Source organism: Lactuca sativa, chromosome 7 (genome assembly GCF_002870075.4).
Source record: "Lactuca sativa cultivar Salinas chromosome 7, Lsat_Salinas_v11, whole genome shotgun sequence".
Taxonomy (NCBI): domain Eukaryota; kingdom Viridiplantae; phylum Streptophyta; class Magnoliopsida; order Asterales; family Asteraceae; genus Lactuca; species Lactuca sativa.
In genome coordinates this window covers 86,495,990-86,520,483 of record NC_056629.2, presented here as the reverse complement: position 1 = coordinate 86,520,483, position 24,494 = coordinate 86,495,990, and the positions used below count along the sequence as shown (strand labels likewise).

Sequence of the window (24,494 nt, the reverse complement as noted above, 5' to 3'; positions counted from 1 at the left end):
TAGACTCTTATTTGGCAAGCCTTGGACAAAATATTTATGGACTATCATAGAGATTTCGTCCACCCTATACCAATAAGGTCCATGAGCCCAAACTACAAATATTACTGATTTACATAATCAGTCCCTGTTAATTTAATTAGATTCTTTTAATCACCAAATTAATTCCAAATTAATTTCTGATCATACTAATTAAATAATATGATTTCATAATTAATATATTATTCTTATAATACATTAATAAATCATAATAAATCCTCTTTCTAAGTCATCCTATTAGTTGCTATGGTGAAGGCAACCCAAAAGGACCATGCTCACAATCTGGTCAAGTACATACCAAAATAGTTATGGGCTTCGACACCCAATCCAACAAATTTGACATCCAGAATGTAGAAGTGCATTATCAAAAGTGACGAATTAACATTTAAGCACAAATGTATAGATAAATGGAGTAGAACAAAATTTATAGTTGCATGTGCTTGCTCCTACAATACTCTCTCAAACAAATCTACTCATTTATACAAAATGGGAGCTCTCTCCGCATATAAAAAATATTGATCTACTATATACAGGGAAGCTCAACATATAAGTCGCAAGGTTTGAATTCTCACACATGTCATAAAAAGGATGAAGACTTCAAGTCATCACAAAATGGAGAGCTTTGCTCCACAACATTAAAAAAACATAAACAAGTTATCTATGAGAAATCCATACATTGTCGTCCATTAATACCATATGATTATAGTTCAATTCGCATGACATTAAGAACACATGTTCTTACCACAAACGAACAACATATCCCTTGAACTCAAATCATCGATATCAATATTCAACTCACTAATCAAATGATATTGTGAATTCATATCAAACACTACAATAGTTCAAACAACTATATCTCACAACAATTATACCTACAACTCAAACACCTCATGCATCATTTATACATGCAATAAAGATCTGTTTGAAATCGTGAGCAGTTGAATAGTCCTACCAGTTAGAATATCGTTTGAAGACACAAAGACATATAAACAACTCAAAATGGCACCGACAAGAACATGTTACCGCCTCCTAGCAAAGAGTCTCTTCTAATTGATTGACACGTCGTAAAACGACCCCTTACCACATATCATTTTTACAAATAACGTTGAATTAGATATATCATCTGGCCTACAAATATGGCGTCTTCGACAACTCAGCAAAAGTCATCTTAAGTTATATATGATAAAAATAAATATTAGCAAAGGGTTATGATAATAATTTTTTAAAATAAAGCTAGTAAAAATTAATTTGTTAACCAACTAAAAAGCTACAAAAGATCAAGATGCTCTATATATAATTTTCATTTTCATTCTTGTCATTTTAGTTTGTTATAATTCTAAAATCCACCTATAAAATTTTTCAATTTTATTTCATATATTTGTATATTAATTAAATTAATTCGTTAAGATTATATATGAATAATGACAATATCCTCTCTAATAAATGAATGTTTTTTTTTGCCACTTGTCACATTCTCATTCATTTTGCCACATGTCATTTTGTGGTTATTTTGAATTAATTTTTATTCCACATGTAATTTTATAGTTTTCCTATTTTATTAAACTCCATATGTTATTTAAATTTAATAATAAATGCATATCAATTTCATTAATGGACTTTCCTTATAATTTCAAAATTACTAAAATTAAATCTCATTAATTTACTTTGGTTATTTATCTAAATTATTTGTTTAAATTTAAAAGAAAAGAAAACACTTTAATTTTAATATTTTTCTTATTTTTCTTATAAATTCAAATTTCTCAAATGTTTATATATATATATATATATATATATATATATATATATATATATATATATATATATATATATATATATATATATATATTAAATACACCCATGTAATATATGGGGCTGACACCTAGTTACTTTAAATATAAATCATTGTCAATTTATATTGATCACATCATTTACTATTAACTAATATGCATTCTTTTTTAACGAGGGCTAGTGTAAAACATTGCCTACATAGTCTCAAATTAAATGTAAATTCAAACTCAATCCATTCTCTTGATTTTTACTATTGCAATAATTTTCCACTTTCATGGTCCAATCTTTTTATATTTATAGCCTAAGGGGACAAGTGCATTTCCTAATGCCCACATATTTTAATCATACGTTGATGTATTATTGATGCTGAATGATTTTTCATGTGATCTTGTCATATTTTATTTCTTTTTATCTTTTGTTTGTGGCTAGGTTTGGAACTTCAAAATGTAAACGGACATGAACACTACAAATCCATTACCGTCAATCCAATCAAGTAGTGGATAATAAAGTAAACGTAAAAGTTACACCTTTAAAATTGTATAACGAAATGAAATTATAATTTTTATGAAATATATAATCCATTGATATGATTCGTAAAGTAAATGATTTGTCAATTCTTAATATCAAATATTGGTGTGTATAAGCCCAATAATCTATTATTAGCCCTCAAATAAGTCTTATTCAATTATTAGTAACTTAATACATGAAGTTCTTAATATCTTATCGATTGTGAGTTTCCATAAAGACATCAATCATGTACTCAATGGTTTATATGGGCCAACAGTAATAATTATACAAAAAGAACAAGAAATATATTAAAAAAACAATACCTTTTATCTAATTTATGTTTTTATAAATTAACAAATACATACATAAATTAGGATAAAAAAAATTCCATTTGTTCACAAAAGACATTTCCCTTTCCCTAATAGAATTAACGACATTTCATTTATTCTCCAAATTCAAAATTGCAGCCATGAAAAGCGTTGAATGGCATATATCCTTCACTTACATGGGATTGTCATCTAATGCGTTTTTATAGGACCTGTCCAAATAAATATTAGGTCAGTGTAAAAATAAAACATTATATATATATATATATATATATATATATATATATATATATATATATATATATATATATATATATATATATATATATATATATATATATATATACAATGAGAGAGAGAGAGAGAGAGAGAGAGAGAAAAGGGTTCAATTGAGTAAAAAAAACAAGGTTGAAAATAAAGAATCATTATCAACCAATCATTTAATGAGATTTAAACCAATAAACATACGGTGGGAAACTTTTAAATACTGCAAAAGATATTAAATCGTCCATGTCACTTGTATAATTTCATCCCACATCAAATCTTATCAGCAAAACCATCATTTCCCTCTTCGAATGTTGGTGATTTTAGTGTCACCATGTCATTTTATGTAACTGAAACTAACATTAGAGCTAAGGGCTTCATAATTTATACTCTAATATATGTACGGGTCTGTGCGGAGTGCACGCATGTATAAGATCGAATTAGAAGCTGGTTCGACGACAAGTCGGGGGTCCGGGGTTTCCAAAGGGGTATCGCCCATTTGGCAGGGTCTAGGGGTAGTGCCCCTAGCGATATCCAAGGGACAAAACCCCTAGCTGTGGTCCCGTTGGATGGGTCAAGGGGAAGCGCCCCAAAACTCTCCGAATTTTACATATGGGAACATAGTGGGAAATCCAAATTCTTGAGGGTGATTATGGTAAAACTAACGAAACTCGTTAGTTTTGGTAACCCTAAATCCTTATTAAAATCTGGATTAGCCTGACTTGCTTCCAAAGTAATTGATGACGACCCAACCCTAATGAAACCCAAATCTCGTTTATTATATAAACGACTCTTCCTTTTGATAAGAAACACACGAAAATTAGCTCTCGTTTTTCTTCAAACACTCACATAATCCTTCTAGCAATTTGGCTTACGGTTTTTATGCCTAGAATTGTAAGTGTCCTCTTGGATTATCCTAGGTTAAATTTCTTGTAACCCATTCATATGGTAGAAATATCATTTCAAAAAGTGTTCACACAATCCAAGTTGTATCCAGATCTCCAACATAAACCCTATATTATCCAACATTCAAACTGATATTCTCTATTCCTGGAGATGGGAGACTCAATCCGCGAGATGACCACTAAGTTTGCAAAGTTGGAGAAGTTCGAAGTCGTCGACTTAAAGCGTTGGAAGAAGAAGATGCACTTCATGTTGACTACTCTGAAAGCAGCATATGTGTTGACTACTCCAAGACCAGCGGAGGCTAATGAAGGTATTGTTGAGAAAATTGAAGATATAAGGAGGAGACAGAAGTGGGACAACGATGACTAAATCAGCAAAGGTCACATTCCGAATGGTATGTATGATGCTTTATTTGATATCCATAGTGAAGCCTTGTGTGCCAAGGAGTTGTGGGACACCCTTGAATTGTAGTATATCACTGAGGATACTTCTAGCAAGAAGTTTGTGGTCAGTGACTTTAATAATGTTAAGATGGACGATTCAAGGTTTGTCACTGAACAATACAATGAACTCATTGGCATATATGGTTAGTATAAGCTGCACTGGATGAGTATGGGTGAATCCATTGCTGTGTCAACCATCATTGAAAAACTACCTCCATCCTGGAAAGACTTCAAACATAACTTAAATCATCAGAATGAGGAACTATCTTTGGTTCAACTTGCTAGTCACATTTGTATTGAAGAATCTCTTTGTGCGAAGGAAAGTGAAAAATCTAATAAACCCAAAGGAAAAGTTGAATATGGACAGCCCTCGGTTCATATGGTTGAAAACAAACCAAGGAATTAGAACCACAAAGGACATGTCAAACGTAAGCATGAATATGTCCCAAGCAACTCCAACAAAAAGAGAAAGGATCTAGTTTGTTGGAGGTGCAATCAAGTTGGGCATTGCAAGCGTGATTGTCGTATGAATTTAGGCAACAATGGTGCTGGAAATAGTGGAGCCAATGTGAAGGTGAACGGGTCTTTTGTCCAAGTTAAAGGAGGTCAGTTTTTGACTAACTTTGATAATTCTAAAAAAAATTATGATTACTATGTTTCATTCATTCCTGAATCATTCTATGTACAGGATAATGATGTTACTTGGTGGATCGACTCTAGGGCAACGAACCATGTATGCAAGGATAAATGGATGTTTAAAACATTAACTCCGCTTGAAGATGGGTCGATGCTGAAAATGGGAGACGATTATTTTATTCCTATTTGTGGTTTAGGTGTCTTGTGTCTTGAATTTACTTATGGAAATACAATTAGGCTTTTTGATGTTTTGTTTGTTCCCAAGAGTCACAAGAATCTTATTAGTTCTAGTTGTTTGAATTCTGATGGCTTTAAACAACTTATTGAGTCGGATAACTTTAGTTTGTCTAAGGTTGGAATGTTTTTTGGCTTTGGATATTTAAATAATAGAATGTTTCGTTTGAATATTGTTGACAAATCATTACCTATTCAAAATTCTGCATTTTTAACTTCTGTTTCTAATGTTGATAAATCTATACTTTGGCATGTAAGATTAGGTGTCAACTTTAGAAGGATGCATGAGATGTCAAAAGATGGATTAATTCCAGCCTTTGATATGACATCTGATAAATGTAAAACATGCATTCTTACAAAAGTGAGAAAACGGCTCTTTCCTAGTGTCATTAGAAATTCAATTGTTTTGGAACATGTACATAGTGACTTGTGTGATTTTCAATCCACTCCTTCTTTGGGAAATAAAAAATATGTAGTCACTTTTATTGATGACCGCACTCGGTTTTGCTATATGTATTTGTTATATTCTAATGATGAAGCCTTAGATAAATTCAAAATATACAAAACTGAGGTGGAATTACAATTGGGCATTTTGGTTAAATGTCTTAGGACTGATAGGGGAGGTGAATATATGGATCACATATACTTCCAATCAGTAGATATTATTCATGAGACTATGACACCTTACACACCCCAACAGAATGGTATTGTTGAACGCAAAAATCGAGTTTTAAAGTAAATGGTACACTCATTGTTGTCATGCTCGTGATTGAGTGATGGATTAGGGGAGAGGCCATGTTAATGACCTGCTATTTATTAAATATGGTTCCAAATAAAAGTAACAAAACAGTCCTATATGAACTTTGATTCAAGAAAAAGTCGAATATAAGTTACTTTCGGGTTTAGGGATGTCGAGCAGTTGTAAAACTCATGGAGCCCAAAATGAAAATTTTGGGAGAATGTGGAATTGATTTTATATTCATTGGATATGCTGAACATTCCAAGGCATATAAGTTTTATGTAATAGAACCTAATGATTCGGTTTCGATTAACACCGTTATCGAATCACGGGATGCAATTTTTGATGAGATGTGTTTTTCATCAATTCAAAAGCCTAAGGATCTGACTTTTGGTACTAATAAAGTGCAAAATTCAGAAAGTCAAGATGGTAGTAATGTACAAGAACCACAAGAGCTTCATAGAAGCAAAAGAGGCCAAATTGTAAAAAATTTTGGATACGACTTCCAACTATATTTGGTGGAAGGTTCAAGGGATGAAATGAATTTTGAATACTTATTGCTATAGTATTAAAGATGATCATAATACATATCAAGAGGCCATGGAGTGTCATGATAGTTCCTTCTGGAAAGAAGCAATTGATGATGAAATGCCATCAAATCCTGAGAACAGGACATGGGTGTTGTCTGATGTGCCTCTAGGTTCTAAACCACTTGGTTGCAAATGGATTTTCAAAAAGAAAATGAATTTTAATTGGACTATTGACAGGTTCAAAGCCCGGTTATTCATTCAAGGTTTTACACAAAAACCCGATATTGACTATTTTGATACGTATGCTCTGGTTGCACGTATTTCTACTATTAGATTGTTGATTACATTGGCAAGTATCCACAATCTGGTTATTCACCGAATGGATGTGAAAACTACATTTTTAAATGGTGGTCTTGACGAGGACTGCATTTTTAAATGGTGGTCTTGACGAGGAAGTTTACATGAAACAACCAGAAGGTTTCATTATGCCCGGTAAAGAGCATATGGTTTGTAAACTTGTCAAATCTTTGTATGGGCTTAAACAAAGGCCTAAACAATGGAATTAAAAAATTGATGAAGTTATTTTGTCTTCTAGTTTCATGACAAACCAATGTGACAAATGTGTTTATAGTAGATTTGATGATGCTACTAGAGCTTGAGTGATCATTTGCTTATATATAGATGTGTTGGGTTATTTAATGTATTGTGTCAAAATGTTTTGTACTTAATAGTCTTAATTATTAATGGGTTGGGTCTGTCCATCCGTATTTTTGGTGCTAGGTTTAGACTATTTAAGGTGCATGCATGTATCTGTTTAGAGTTAACAAGTTGTATTGTCCTACTTAGCTTTTACAGAAAAGTTCACGTTGAACTCTTCTAAAGATTTGATAATACTAAGCATTCAGAACAATTTTGATCATCATTCTTGTCTTCGATTCACATTACTGTTAAGAATCTATTGATCTTAAGGTTATTGTTTCAAAAATTGGTATCAAAGCATAACAATTGTTTTGAATAAAATATTAGGGTTAAGAGTGAGGCAAGATGTAGCCGCCAATCATAATGAGGTTTCTTAGGTAGAATAGATTTACGTTAATCTTTTCTTCTAGAGCAATTTCCTCATGTTCTTGAATAAAATATTTTGTTCTTAAATCACATCTTCATTATTGTGTTAGTTCTTATATTCTGCATTATTATCATCAAATCGTTCTTGAGGTTTGACCCAACAAGTGGTATCAGAGCAGGAGATTGTGTAACTCATACGCATATCTTCTGTCGATTTTTATTAGGGTTTTGAGTTTCAGTTTGATATGTTCTTGCCGTCTTCATCGTTTTCATCGATTGTTGACGTTAGATTATGGTCCTTGTTTTGCCCTAAACTTGATTAGTATTTTACACATTTGATTCTATACATGTTTTTGCGAATTAACATCATGCAACACGAAGACCCACACACTCTATCTTTCAATCTTTCCGGTAGTATTGTTTCCTTGATGCCAATATAGTCAAGAAGAGGACCATGCAAATACAATAACAATGGTCCAAGGGATGTCAATGTTTGTTCTAGAAATCGAAATCAAATTTCGATTCGGTTCAAGGGAATTCAAGATACAGAGGAACACATAAATACAAGAATCTGATTTGGGTTTGTTCTTGCTTGATGATGGAAATGAATTGGTGAGTTCAATCAAAACAATCAAATTAACCATTGATCATAATCTGACCTGGTGAGAAATTCATAAATCATAAGTGGCTTGGAATATACAGTTTGATATTTACATAATCAGTGGCTTTGTAAAGGGAAAACATCCTTAGAGGTGCGAGATGAAAATGGTGCATGTATGTTTTCCGTATTTCCTATCCTTTAATCAAAGACATCTGAAAGCAAATTAAAAAGAGAACCCCCTTCATTTTGCATCGATCAATACATTTGGTGTTGAAAAACATAAGAACCAGAAATATGGGGAATGCCCCTTTCTTTAAGTTTACCTAAAGCAGTTTCTTTACTGGAGAGACTTGCGTAAAGAAAAGTGAGGGTGACCGACTAAGGATTTTTAACCTGATATATGTGGTGTACAATCAAATTTGACCTAATGATTTTGCCAAATTAAAATTGAAATAGAAATTTGTGATCAGTGTTGTGGCTGATGGGTTTTGAGCATTGTAACACTCCTATGGTGTATATACAACCCTAGAAACCATGGATCTATGTTTTCTCTAATACACATGCAAATTTGATTTTTCCAAGGTTTACTTTCCTAACTAGCATGGCATGGGGAACATGTAATATAAAACTAGTAGAAGTACATACCTTTATTTTTGCTTGGATTCCTTGAAGACTTTGTGAGCCTAGCACCCCAAATGTTGTGCCTCAAATGCTTCACACAAGACCACAAGACATGGAATAACTTGAGAGAATGCACTTGCACTCAAAAATTGGTTATGGCCTCTTAGAACTCTCTAGTAGTCCGATTTTGCTAGCTATAGGGCTCCTTTTATAGTGTTGTCACAATTAGGGTTTACCCATGAATGCCCTTAATTGTCATGACTCTTCATTTCTAATGATCCAAGGTTTGTAACTCCCATGAACTATCCATGGAGCTCCAAATGGTTATAACCCAACACCATAAACCATGGATCATAAATCCACCATTAAAGATTAGATGATTGTCATAATCAACCCTATATATTTAATTAGTCTCATTTTGATCACCAAATTAATTCTAAGTTAATACTTGATCAACACTAATTAAATAATACTATTATTAATATATTAGAACTTATAATATATTAATAATCACAAATGTCCTTTCTCTCATTTAGTTTATCCAAGTATTGCAATGCCATGCAACCCAAATGGACCATGACGGGTTAGGTCAAGTACATACCAAATAAAGTTATGGACTTAATGGACCATGATGGGTTGGGTCAAGTACATACCAAATAAAGTTATGGACTTAGACACCATATCCAACAGTCTCCCACTTGGATAAGTCTAATAACTATATTTGCATATATGACTTCAGGATTTGACTGGCAATCGTAGCTCTTTCAAAGTCTCTCGGAACTGAGATGATAATGATACGCCATTTAAGATAAGTGATCATATAATCCTCTGATCTCAACATATCAGTCGGACAAACACGTGGAACATGGTCTTACTTATTCTCTAGCATTTGTTTCTCGATCTCTGATTTGTTTCGACATAGAACTAAATTGAACACATCAATTAGGTTCTGACCGGGCCCAATACATAAGTCAAAACCAAATCATCGAGGGGCCCACATATCGCTTCTATTTCTAGAAGGAACAGATAAACTTCGACTCATATGCTTGTACTGACTACTTGTTGAATTATGCACAAAAGACGTTTTATAACATCGAGTTACCGATGCGGTTTCGTATAATCAATGGATAACCAACTCATAGTCAAAAACTAATATCTCTAGGTTTGAAGATTTATATGATATTACCGTCTCACGACCACTCGAGATAAATTCCATGAAGTGATGCAAGTGAGTGTGGGTTGAATCCAATACTCAGGACTTATGAGTACTCATGAATGTTGTAGAAACCATTGCTATGTCTAATGCACCTTAGACAGATCTTACCTGCCAAATTCATGACAGTCCTGAATCATATCTACTTGCGACATATGACCGACTGTGGAGAGTTTGAATAAAATAATTATTCTGGTAGTCAAAACATGCAAAACTGAAACCATAGTAAACGATTAACATAAGATAGTAACACTTTACTCATAAATAAATAACAACTTTTATTTAATCATCAAAATGTCAATTACATTTTACAAGTTTCATAGAGCTATCTAACTATTAAAACTAATATCATCCTTCAGCCTTATGTGCCTCGCATGTTGTAGATGCATAACCCTACTCAGTCCCTTCGTGAAGGGATCTGCTGGGTTCTCATCTGATGATACCCTCTTTGCCATGAGGAGTCCTTCTTCTATTCGATGTCTGATGAAAAGGTATTTTCTGTCAATGTGCCTAGATCTCCCGTGATCTCTAGGTTCCTTAGCTAAAGCAATCGCACTTACGCTATCACAAAAAATTTCCATTGGCTCCTTTATAGCTGGTACAACTCCAAGGTCTCTGTGACAACCCGATATTTTCGAATTAGTGTAATGACCTAAAAAGTCAAGAATTGTAATCTCTTTTAATGTAATGAAATTTGCATCAAAATTTGAATGTTCCAAAGTCTCTTTTGGGTACATAAAATGATAAACATCGTATCAAGGGTTTCAGAAATATAAAGAACACTAAAATCCGAATTATAACGAAGAAGTTATGACCAATCTAAGAGTCACAGTAAAAACCGGCAATACTGATAAACATAAAATGTGAAGTTTCAATACAATTATATTTAGCCTTAAGTATCTAAATGAAAGTTGTAGATATCATTAAACCGTATGTGTATATAAAAAGAACGTCCAAATCTGACTTCGTATGAGAAAGTTATGATTTTTCCAATTTTCGGATATAACAGCAAACAGCTAAAATACTCAAAATAGAGATCGAGAGATTTTTAGCCGATACAACCTAAATGAGAATCGAAGATCTCAACAATAGTATCACAACGGTATAAAGTCTGACAAGGACGAACATCACATGAAGAAGTTATGGATTTTTAACGGACTTTTCGTGTCCCGGCCTGTTAAAAATAAATAATAAAAATAAATTCAAAATTTGGCGACGGAGTCCAAACGAGATTTGTAGAGCATATTCCCACCTACGCGTGGATATAAAGAACGTAAAAACAGAGCTCGTATGCGGAAGTTAGGAATTTTACAAGTTTGCGACACAAAATCTGAGGCTGTCAGGCCTACCACGACATGGTATTGTGACTGATGGGTGCCAGGATCGTCAGCAAACGTCTCGTCAACGGAAGAGGATAGAATCCCTCACCACGACGTGGTGAGGTGTACCACGACGTGGCGCCCAATTTAGGGCTATAAATAGCAGCCGAAGGTGTTGGGTTTCATTGCTCATTTCTTCTCTCTCTCGTGCCGAAGCTCTGCATTTAAACCCCCCGAAGCCATCCCGAAGCCCCGGTCTTCATACCCAAGTTCCGAAGGAAGTTTTTGCACTCCCAAGACTCCCAAGATTCCCGAGAATCCTGAGAAATTCAACTTTCCCTAGTCGAAGTTCTGCTTACTTATCGTTTCACCTTCTTCTATCTATCAAGTGAGTTCATACCCCTACAATTACGTTTTCAAATACTTTATAAATGCTATTATACGCTTTCAAAGGGGAGGGGGGATACAAGTAAACACACGGTTACTCTCGTGTGGAAAACAATAAGCTTTTACTACACTTATCTTTATATAACAAATCATATCTGATTCTTAACTATCATATGAAAATGTTCGCATGCAACACCTATTCAATAACATCTTGTCCTTTAAGAATAAAAACATGTTTTCATACGAATATCAAACACTTCATTTATATTTTGATGAATAAATGTTCATTAGGGTTATTACAAATGTTATACTTACATACCAAGCTAATACTGCACTAGGGTTTATCATATAACGAATCATACATTTGAGAAAAACTATAATAGGTATTGTTTACTAGATATTCAAGAGGTTTTACATACTATATGTACTATATCAAAGAAATACTTTCATATACAAGAACAAATGAGCTTTTCATACATAAATAATTTTGATACTAAGTTTTATTAGACGTTCTGGTTCACGTACTTTCAAGTATACAGTTAAAGTCATGTATTATATACCATAATCTCTTGTAGGGAGAGAATGATACTTGTGTATAGATCTCTACGGGATTGACAATCCCGCACCTAAACGGTTAGCAACAGTTAGACCGGCAGGTCTGGGGTGACAAACGTCATAACATTCCAACGCCTGAACAACATTGTTACAGGCAGTTGGGGTCAATAGCATCGTTGTAAAACTCACATGGAGTATTAAAAATACGTTGATTTACGGGGTTATCAAATGCCTTAGCGAGTTTATACATACTTAAATCTACTATTCTAGGCATGAAAAACACTATTGCATTATAGTTTTTGGAACTTTTATATTACCATACACCTATGGAAAAATATTGGAATTTTAAAAACAACATTCAAAACAGTCGGGTCTTAGTAGAAGACTACTTTTATACTAGTAGGAAATATGGGATTTTTTAGGAGTTTTCAAACATCTACAAACAAATTTATTCAAATTTATACAAACATTGGCATTAAATACTTATAAACTCACCAGCTAAAATGCTGATCTACTCTTTCAAATCTACTTGTATTTCTCAGGGATTCAGTAATACAGGTAAACTTCAGCTTTTGGAGAAGTGATGCTAAGGCGTTAGTTTAAAACTCATTTTGTCATCATATTGTAATTTGTTTTTGAAACAAGTATCATCCAACAATGTAACTTTTAAATTATATATATCATGGTTGTATTTACTTTCTTTACTATGTAATCAATTGTTTCGATGCTACATGAAGTCATCCGCCCTTGAACGTTTCTGCAGTTCTGGTTTGGGGGTGTGACAGATTGGTATCAGAGCATTGTTTATAGTGAACTAAGTATATCGAACCACATAAGATATACAAACTATAAATGTATAAGGGACTAAAACTCTCTGACAAAACCTTTTTACACCTAAACCGCGTTTCATTTAACTTAAATTATTTGGGTCGTAAAAGCATAAATACATGCATACAATGATTTATTTTCATAGTTAGAACTGTACAAAAAGTATTAAGACAAATTGGACACTACGACTAAGCCTCGGAATAGGACGAATATAGCGTGATCAACTATATTTATCCGAGATCGGACTAATGTCTGTCGAGGAATGGTCATAGTGAGAAACAAGTCAAAACTTACCAAAATAACACTGGTATCAAACATATAAACTTAAATACTATAGGAGTATTTGGTAAATACAATAGTTTAACTTACGTGTCTAGATTTACATCTATTAACTTCTAGACAATTCTCATATCTTTATTCTCGTACAGACACAATGGCTAGATTCCACCCACCAGGGGATCCCTACTACCCGAATCAGGGCAATAGAGGATGGGTAGAGGAGGACCCCGAAGAGGATGAAGAACCTATAGAGTTGGAGGAAGGGGATGACTTTGGGACAGACTCAGAACCAGAAGTAAACAACCCACCAGGCGCTCAACCTCCCGCAGTTAGGAGAAACTTTTGTTGGATATAGTGTCTAAGTCCATAACTTTATTTGGTATGTACTTGAGCCGACCCGATATGGTCCATTTGTGTTGCATGGCATTGCAATACTTGATAGACAAAATGAGAGAAAGTACACTTGTGATTATTAATATATTATAAGTTCTAATATATTAATAATAGTATTATTTAATTAGTATTGATCAAGTATTAATCTAGTATTAATTTGGTGATCAAAGTGAGACTAATTAAATATATAGGGTTGATTATGACAATCATCAATTCTTTTATGGTGGATTAATGATCCATGGTTTATGGGTTTGGTTATAACCATATGGAGCTCCATGGATAGTCCATGGGAGTTACAAACCCATGGGTCATGAGAAATGAAGAGTCATGACAATTAGGGTTTACATTTGTAACTCCTAATTATGAAACACTATAAAAGAAACCCTATAGCATGCAAAATTGGGACGAGAGTATGCTTGTGAGGGCATAGCCGATTTTGAAGTGTAGAAGTATTCTCTCTAGTTATTCCAAGGTTGTAGTGTTGTGTGAAGCATTTGAGGCACAACATTTGGGGTGCTAGGCTCACAAAGTCTTGAAGGAATCCAAGCAACAACAAGGTATGTATTTCTACTAGTTTTATGTTTTATATATTCCCCATGTCATGCTAGTTAGGAAATAACCTTGAAAAAGAAATTTGCATGTATATAGAGAAAACATAGATTCAAGGTTATTAGGGTTGCATGTACACTTAGGAAGTGTTAGAATGCTCAAAACCCATCAGTGGTATTGGAGCCTAGGATTGTTTTCTGTATACTTGATGCAAAACTGCTTAAAAATCGAAAAATCTGCTAACTAACGACTGGACTTGCCGAGTTCATGGGGAGGACTCGCCGAGTCCATGAACAAATTCATCCTACTCGTTGAGTAGGTTCTTGCACTCGAAGAGTAGGAGCGTGTTGGGCAGTTTTTCGAGTTTTGTTGCTGGAAATGGATTAAAATCATTATCCCAAACTGTTTTGGACTTGTAAAAAAATTGTTTTTCAAAGTGGTAATGATTATGTTAACCCATTTTAAATGACTATTATCAATTTTCCAGTTTTATATGTGTTAATATGATTTCTTGAAATTGTTTAATATTAATACTTGTTCTTATGAGTTTTAGAAGATCATAGGAATTGTGTGTAACCTACATGCTTGTTTAATTCATGATCTTAATGTTAATGATGGTGTCCATAACTTGTCCTCAAGTTATGGATAACCAAAAGTCACTTCTTTAAAAGTTGTCATTAAAGAATAGTAGGTTTCATAAAAGGAAGAGTCTTCAACTTTATGAACCATTAAAACTCATAAGTTACAAATTTGAAGAGTCTTGAAATAGTTTCAAAACTTGCTCTCAAGTTTTGGAATTTGTAAAGTCTTACACTTTAATTCCAAATTAAATCTTTTTTTTTAAGTTAAAAAATTCAAACTTTATGGACTACATTAAATTAATTAAAGTGTTTAATTAAAAGATTTAATAATTACATAAAGACATGGTTTAAGTTTAATTAAATTAAGAGTATAGTTTAATTAATAGATTAAACCACCAAGTATTTTAAATGTTTAAAATACACCCTTATACTATTATTATAATTTTAATTATATAGATATGTATAAGAATAAGTCAATCTTACCATTAGTAGGCCTCATTCACAAAGCCGGTCTATAAGGGGGTATAAGGTTACTGCCTATAAAATGGCATTTAATGGGTGTCCACTCTCACCCACCGCTTCCTTGACTGGTGGAGGGTCATTAGTCGAAAAAGGTAGGATAGGACCTTAATCCTCATTAAAAGTATAATGAAATTATCAAGTAACTATACCTTAATAATTCCCAATCTTAGTTACTTTAGGAAAATGTGAATTTGGTGCTAACCCATAAAATTACACTTTGTACCTTACCAAGTCGTTAGTGGAGCGTGTGTGGTTAACCGGCACACTAACAAGGACTAGTAAGTGTGGCAAGGGGTAATTTGACCTTATTATAGATCGGTGGAGCTGTGTGGCTAACCGACACATCGATTAGGTGATAAAGTTAAGGGTACCAAGTCAATTTGTATGGTTATTCACACCTTGTTTGTGATCCTCGGCATCCCAGTCACAAACTTGAGAGGGCACAATCGAGATTCAAACATGCCATTGAAAGTTCAATGTATCTCAAAAGATCTAGGAGTTTCAAATCCAATTAAAACTTAATTATATTTTGTTTTTCATGGTGGAAATTGGTAAATCATCATTTACCTACCTTCAACTATTTTATAACTTGGATTACGGCATCCCTCTTCCAGTTATAAATAGTTTGTTGGATCCTAGCCTTAATATTTCATATTGGGTGTTATATTAAGGACTTTAAATCAAATAACTTGAATTTCTCCCATTATAGATGTCTAGTTTAGACAGCTATGGTCTTCCCAAGTCTTTAGGAACAAGCTTCCTAATGAAGATGATATCCCAAATGGCAACCAAGGTGAAGGATCAATCCCTTTGTTGTGCATTAGTGGGACTGGAAATCATACTTCACTTCCTCCATCTCCTCTAATAAATCTCCCTATCCCACAAGTTTCAAGACCTGATAAGTTCTAAGTCACTCAATCCCTATTGTCAAACACTACTAGAAAAACAGCCTTTTACGACGCTCATTGCGCGTCGTAAAAGGCTCAGACGACGCGCAAATGCGCGTCAAGGAAGGCCCTGTCATATAGAGAGACGACGCGCATTTACGACGCTCATTTACGACGCGCAATTACGACGCGCGTTTACGACACGCAATGCATATCAAGGAAGGCCCTGTCATAAAGGAAGACGACACGCATTCGCGTGTCGTAACCTTACGACGCGCGTGTTAATGACACGCAATGCGTATCAAGAAAGCCCCTGTCAAGAAAGCCCCTGTCATAAATGAAGATGACACACATTTTTGCGTATCATAATTTTAAATGTTTAAAAAAAATATTATTTCTAAATTTACTTATTTTCAAATTAAATTTGTATTTAATGTTTCATAATAGAAAATAAAATATCATATACAAAAAATAGAATCCATTGCATAAATTTAATGTGATACAAATAATCGTTCCATGGAATGATAAAACAAATCAATAAAAGTTGTAACAAAAATTTACAAACTAACTAGATACAAGAAATATAAAAAAATATACCCTCAAATGTTTTTCAAAGTCTAATATCCATGTCAGCTCTTTAACTCACTTCTGCAACCATTGGTGGTTGTTGAGTTCACCCGACATCCTTGTTGGAAAAATCAGGGTTTCCTTCAACTTCTCTCACTTTGTCCACACCCTCAAGCCTCTTTACTGCAGCCTCATGAAACCTTAATCTCAATTCCAATCCCTGTATCTCATCTTCCCTTTGTTTTGCCCAAAAATACCCCAAAATAAAGTAACAAACCTTCTAACTAAATCATAAAAATATACATTTTCTTGTAATAGAAGGATTAGAACCAAATATGTTAAGTTACATACCAATTTCATGGCAGCCTGGCTTTCAGTGGTTACTACCTGTAACGTCAGGTCTTTATATTTTTTCCTCCTAAAAAATGAAAGTAGCATTTAGCCCAAAATATACATCAACAAATTACAAGAAAAATAGTGTCCTTGAGTAATACTAGAATATGGCTTACCTCACGTTTTGGCTTTTAAAAAATAAACAAACTAGGATAGTTTCTTAAAAGAAGCAAATATTGTGGGAGTGGAGGGACTAATATTTCATTTTTTTTACTCATTTAAAAAACATATCAGATATCTTTCTATCCCTTTCACCCTTTCACCCACTTATCAAATACGAGATTTCTTAATTAATGACTGCACCTTTGCTTTTCTTAAACCCAGTCACTAATAAGAAAACACAGTAGCAACTTTGCTTTTCGTAAACCCAGACACAAATAATGGTTCATTTAAGAACAGAATAATGGAATGAATAGAATAATTAACAGAATCAATGTCGACGCACATTATTTATCAATTAACTTCGTACCTCTTTGCCTTCTCTCTTTTTATTGTTTGATATATATATATATATATATATATATATATATATATATATATATATATATATATATATATTGAGAGAGAAAATGTTACCTGTACAGCCCCTATCACGCCAAGGCGTTGAGCTGGATTTTCTGTTAGCAACCTGAAATAAACATAAACAAAATTAGGTATCATGTATGAATATGTGATATGATTGAATTGATTAATAAACAAATAGAAACTTACTTGTTAATCAAGTCATATGCTTCATAGCTCATCTCCTCAGGGATCATTGGCCATGGTATATCTCTGTTCATAATGTTGGCAAAAACTTGCTACAACCCGAATTCAGAAAATGAGAAGACGTTCATTACCTTTTTATGCAATGCAATCGACATACATAAAAAAGCATCAGAAGAGGATTTTGATTTTATGAGAGTGAGTGAGTGAGTACCTGTGGAAATTCTGCATTAAAGGTGGTATCCCTAAAAGCAGCTCAAAAAGAATAACGCCAACAGACCACAAATCAACTGTTGCACCTACAACAACGGAATTAAGTGTTTCAACTTTCAACTATATAAGCAATAAGCAGAAAGACATTTGAATAAAGGGTAAAGGGTAAAGGGTATAACTGTAAATTCCAACCATTCCCCATAAATAAAGGTACTGTTTTCTGATGCACCCCCTGATAAGTCCTATGTACTGTTAATTAGACCTACCTTCGATAGCCCAAAATCTGACAGCTGTAACAAATAATCATTTTATATTTATTAGTTAGTGCTTGCTTATTCAGAAATTCAATTTTTTTACCTTGATATGGCCATCTGGACCAATTATCAAGTTGTCTAGTTTCAGGTCTCGGTGAATGATATTTAAAGAATGTAAATACTCTAGTGCAAGAACCTGAAAACAATCAATGAAATCATATCACTTCTATGGACGAATATCTACTTTAGTGTAAGTACATTGTTATCATGGGTAAAGAATTGTTACAGATATTGCCTATACAAAGTAATAAAGTAGGAGGTTATTTCCTATAGTTTACCCAGAAAAGAAAGGGAAAAAAACTTACAAGTTCTGCAATATAGACACGTGCCATGTCCTTCAAAAGGTGAATTGAGAGAAACACATAAAATAAAGGATTTTGTTCATATATATATATATATATATATATATATATATATATATATACATATATATATATACATATATATATATATACACACACACACACACACACACACACATATATATATAGGCAAGCAACTTTTTCATTATAGAAGAAGAAGAGGGTTGAGACTAGTAATACCTGGCTAGATCTAAATGGGCTTCTCTTGTCAAGACGTTCACACATCACACATGCATGGCTCAAATTTTATCTCCTGATAAATCATGGTCACATAAATATGATTTCACAAACAAACAAACATGCAATGCAATGCAAGAACACCAGAAAACATACCTCATAGAGTTCGATTTCTTCATCCAGGCTAAATCCAGTCCTCTCATTTAATTTTTATGTAATTTCAGTTGGTTTACCAGAACTCTTGACAAAAAACCTACCAACATATCTCCAAAAATAATATAACATATGATATGATTACACAATAACCTCATCCCATTAGGCTACTGAAAGATATCACTAACTTGTTGAAAGTACCTGAGTTCTTCCTTCACGGGATCATAAAGCTTGAAGAAAATAAGTATATCATCCTTGCTTTTCTCAGGTGGTGGAAGAGGATGCAGCAAATCCTGAAAACAATGTTCGGTTCTTAATCGGGAGAATTAGGAAATTCAAAGGTACCAGACCGGCTGGAGTGAATATCAAATCCAATGCAAATACAAGACCGGTATCAGACCACTTATAAACAATCAGTATCAGCCTTAACCAAAAGGAAAAAAAAAAAAAAAAAAAAAAAAAAAAAAAAAAAAAAAAAACCTCAACCAAATTGGTGTCCTTCATCTGTGATCCAATCCTACAAAGTGACTCAACAACTTTATCCCTCACACATGTTTCTGCATGAAAACAAGAAAGTATTAGGGGCATTCATAGTAAAGAGGATCTCAAATCAATTTACTTACAATTTCAACCCATACTGCAAGTACATTAGTACATAAGTAGTATAATACCTTAAATGCCCTTAAATTTTCCATGTAGCGTGATGTGCTCTTAACAACAGTGTCAACATTTTGTCAAATGTTAGATTCTGTAATATGTTCTTAAGATTCAATCACATTGGGGCCAGCTAACACAAAGAATGGTTGTGCTCCCTGTAATGGTTGAAGCAACGAGCCATTAAGCTTAATGCTTGCTAAGAAACTTACTTCAAACACAGAGAAACGTACAAGGTAAGATAAATCCATTAAAGTCCATTATAAAAGACATTTACTATCAAGGCGGGGTTTTTTATTTTTGGATTTCATTCCCTCCTTGGCAATTAAAAAATTTCGGGAACGCGCGTTCATAAAGAAAAATATAAAGCGATAGTTTTCGACGATGCACTTTTTTATGATAGGTGCCCTCCGTGTTTTTAATTTTTTTTGTTGGACACTAATTTTAGGGCACGCACAAATGCATGTCCACTATCCTTCAAATTTTGCAAAACTGACATTATTTTTTAGGGCACACACAAATGCGCATCCTCTATCTGCGAGTGTCATTGTTTGCGCGTCATTAAAGGGCTGTTTTCTAGTAGTGAAACAAAGTCTATATGTGCTTAGGTCTTGGAGATTAAGTCCCATATTGACAAGCCGGGAGAGTTGGGTGTCGAAGTCTCGAGGTAGCTGGCTGTTGACCTGGTTCTTCAGTCACTCCCTGATGACAAATCACGACATGACCCTTAATGATCTTACCTATTTGCTTGATGATGCTGAATCAGCAATGATTTGGAGCATTGGTAAAGCAAAATTTAATTAGAAGATCAACTTCCCAAACATCCATGGACATTGACAATGGTAACATTGGAAGTCCAGAAAAACTTTCTCTTCCCAATTGAAAGGGATTGGCCATAGTCAACTCGGTTGACCAAATGGTAAAGAGAAAGGCTATGTCTGTGTATCGTTTCCAAAGAGTCCATATGTTGCCAAAGGAAGGGCATTGGTTGCGAAGCTGCCAAATTTACTTAAAAGTCCATAAGGATAGTAAAGTCAAATGTTTGGCTCTGCTTTAGGTAAAGTCCATTATCTAACTTTATTAAGTTTCTAATATGAGATTCTTATTGCATGATGTGACTGGGTCACATATTGATGTTTTAAGAATCAAAGAAGAGTGAAGAAACTTAAAGGAAGTATATGTTGATTCTGATCATGAAGATGGATTTCGATCGCATGGTTCGGTGATCAGAATTTTGAGTTGTTACTTAAGAGTTATGATATATTTCTTAGGAATAGATAACAACAAGTTTTCGATATGGATTGTAAGGATAAGTTTTCCGCAAAGTTTTAAAATAAAAGAAAATGGTTTTGATTTTATTTATTTTAAGTATCCTTACAATGGCATTTGTGAAAAAGGTTGTTGCTTATATATTTCCATTGATAAGAAATATGGGTAAATGGATTTGATTCTTTCATTAGTGGTAGTGTCATAATTTACCAAATAAGGAAACATTCTCATCACCCAAGTTTCTGTTGGATAGAAACTTGGAATCATGCAAGTTGTATTGTGTGATGAATGAGAATTTTCATCTTTGGTAAATTAAGACTAATTCCTTGTTCACATTCGCATGTGAGTCAAGCAAAGGACTAAAGGATCTGGTACATTAAGTTGTGCACTAGTCAGGTCCACCACAAAGGTAGATAAGATTATACATTATGATTTACTAAAGTTTAGTAAATATGGTTATGCTTACGAATTTAAGTGTAATTCTGAAACATTAGAAAAGTTTCAATGTATGGCAGAATGAATAAGAAGAATCAAATAAGGCAGAAAGATAAAAGTTTCTCCAATCTGAAGAGATGGGAGAGTACTTGTGTATTTTGTTTTATAATTATCTTAGTGATTATGGAACCATATCACAATTGATCCTCTAAGGACACCTTAGTGTGTTTGTTGCCTGAGGAAAGGAATCGTGAATTGTTGAAATGGTTAAATCAAAAGATAATTCATACTTCGTTCCAAAAACAAATCCTGGAGTAATACTCCAAGATTGTAACTTGACTGACATAGTCTTTAGAAAGTTCATAACACTTGTCAAATGTAGAGTAAGATGTTTCCTATTCTTGTACATTTGAGATTGGTAAGTTGTGATGTTTTGGATAAAACAACGACCAGCTAAGACCAATAGTGAGAAGTGTTTTACTTGATAAGAATCCGCACTAGCTCTTGAATATTTGTATTGTCAAGGAATGGTTGTTGACAAAGAGAAGTCTTATATGTCAAGAGGACAGTAGGAGCCTAAAACATTCTGAAATAGTTTCAAGAACTAATCAAGAGTTTTGTTAATCACTAGCCCACGACTTGAGGTTTGTAACCTATCGTGTTGACATATTCTTATTTCTGTGTCTATTCCAGTTAAAAGGTGATTATGCTTGTGAGTTCTATGAGTTCTCAATTGTTTGCATAACAACCCGGAAGCAATGGTGGGCATTGTGCTACCAGGTGGCAAGAAATTAAGATTGAACAAGTTCAGTCTATATGAGTTTGGATTTGTCACTAACCTTGTCTAGTGATTATGGTTATGACAAATTCACATGGATAGGAACACATACACCATAAAAATCTAAGTGTCATAAGGTTTCTCATCGATTCATGAAAATGATGGTAAGGAAACTCTTTCGCTAAGTAGATTTTGAGTAGATAGCAATTGTGAGAATGAAAAAAGGTCTAAACATTATGATTATGGCATCCCTCTTCATAATTGTTTAGACACACAAGTGAGCTATCTAAGGAAATATGTATGGTTTTGATAAAGTCTTATCAAAGAAATTGTGTATCAGAAATCTGAACTTTGGTAGAAAAGTCAATAAAGTGTTGGTTTCTAAAAGTCCAACTGATCTCTGGATACATCTCAAAGCTAGTGGGAGCATAAGTGTTATGCTAGTAAGATAATAATCATTATGCTAGTGGGAGCATGATTATTATGTTAAGTGTTGCAAGTCAGCAATATTAATTATAGAAAACAAAAGTTTCAATTCGCCTTGAAAAAGCTGTTTTGCTATAATTAAAGGAGAGGATTTTATACTTCACTCCAATTCTACAAGCTTAGATTGAGAATTTAATCTACTTTAGTCAAGAATATATATGAATGTTATGCTGGAATGGTTCAACATAAGGAAATTCTATATATGTTGCGTTCTCAAAATTCGATTATGATTACGACATCCCTCTTCATAGTTCGAATTATGAAAACATGGCAAATAAAAAATTTTATAGCATAAATCATGTCCCATATGCTTTGGGTATAGGTTTAATTACATGTGCTATAATATTCATCCATTCTAAATTTTCCAAATGCCTAGGTCATTAAGATGAAAAAAGGAATAGAACTGGAAATGACTAAAATGATTAAGCAAAATTGTCGAGGACAATCTGAGGTTTACCAAAGATTGGTCGCTCATGGACAATTAGAAGTATAGAGTAAGGACCATATTGACATATTTTGAAAAGAGGCAACTCTTGTTCGAAAGTGATGGTCAAAATGGTAATATGGAATTGTCTCCATAGGTGGAAGTTATTCTTTGAATCTGTGTAAGATTAAAGAACTTAATGCTAAGAAGGATGTTCAAAGGAATGTACTTTGAATTTGAGACTTCATTTCCATGGAATTGTTTTCCATTGGAATACTTTGTAATGTCTGTTACCAAGTCTTTGTGACTTCTGTGCATAGTCATTATAAGGGATCATTGCATATAAGTTTAGAATCTAACAGATTATAGTAAATGGCAAGAGTTTGGTATTCTTGCATTTACAACAAGGATTGGAATTGTGAAATGAGCATCATTGGAATATTGTCAATTGATCTATTTCACAAAGAGAGGACCATATGTAAACATAGTATGCATACTTGGAGTATGGCATAATTGTTGTTTGGAAAAACATAGTGTACGTGCTTGGAGCACGGGACAACTAATGTTTTAATTGAAGCATAAAGTTGATTAATCGAAACATAAATAATGAGTAATCAATATGGTGCTTAAATAAAAGGTGTTTTATTTACACTCAAAGTGTTGGGGCCATTTAAGATTAGTATTATTCTTGTGTTTCACTTTGCATGTTTTGACTTCCAGAATAATTATGTTATGGTATATATCATATTATTCAAACCATCCACAGTCAGTCATATGTTGTAAGTAGATATGAATCAAGACTGTCATGAATTTGGCTTGTGTGGTTTGTCTAAAGAGCTTTAGACAATGCAATGGTTGCTACAACATCTATGAGTACTCATAAGGGCTGAGTATTGGATTCAACCCACACTCACTTGCATCACTTCATGGAATTTATCTCGAGTGATCGTGAGATGGTAATATCATATAAATCTTCAAACCTAGAGATATGAGTTGTTGACTATGAGTTGGCTATTCATTGATTGTACGAAAACACATTGGTAACTCGATGTTATAAAATGTGCCTTTGTGAATAATTCAACAAGTAGTTAGCACAAGCATATCAGTCGAAGTTTATCTGTTCCTTCTAGAAATAGAAGCGATATCTAGGCCCCCCGATGATTTGGTTTTGACCTATGTATCGGGCCCGGTCAGAACCTAATTGATGTGTTCTATTTAGTTCTATGTCGAAACAAATCAGAGATCGAGAAAAAAATGTTGGACAATAAGTAAGACCATGTTCCATGTGTTTGTCCGGCTGATATCATGAGAACAGAGGATTATATGATCCCTTATCTTAAATGGCATATCATCAT

General features: G+C 33.6%; 1 protein-coding gene across 1 annotated transcript; it reads right to left on the bottom strand.

Moving 5' to 3' along the window:
* Positions 1–16,882: 16,882 nt before the first annotated feature.
* LOC128127287 (serine/threonine-protein kinase psk1-like) lies at positions 16,883–19,998 on the bottom strand. The gene is made up of 10 exons (XM_052765740.1): positions 19,870–19,998; positions 19,717–19,730; positions 19,439–19,517; positions 19,282–19,386; positions 18,445–18,537; positions 18,354–18,377; positions 18,089–18,207; positions 17,881–17,943; positions 17,746–17,797; positions 16,883–17,056 (listed from the first exon to the last, which is right to left on the bottom strand). The coding sequence occupies exons 1-10, from the start codon at positions 19,996–19,998 to the stop codon at positions 16,883–16,885; spliced, it is 852 nt and encodes a 283-aa protein (XP_052621700.1).
* Positions 19,999–24,494: the final 4,496 nt, after the last annotated feature.

Excerpts from the sequence above, each read along its gene's own strand:
- LOC128127287 (XM_052765740.1), bottom strand. The coding sequence starts at position 19,998 with ATGGATTTATCTTACCTTGTACGTTTCTCTGTGTTTGAAGTAAGTTTC. Across the intron at positions 17,798-17,880 it reads GCATATGACTTGATTAACAA|GTTGCTAACAGAAAATCCAG; the intron begins GTAAGTTTCTAT and ends TGTTTATTTCAG. Across the intron at positions 17,057-17,745 it reads GCGTGATAGGGGCTGTACAG|AAGGTTTGTTACTTTATTTT; the intron begins GTAACATTTTCT and ends TGATTTAGTTAG.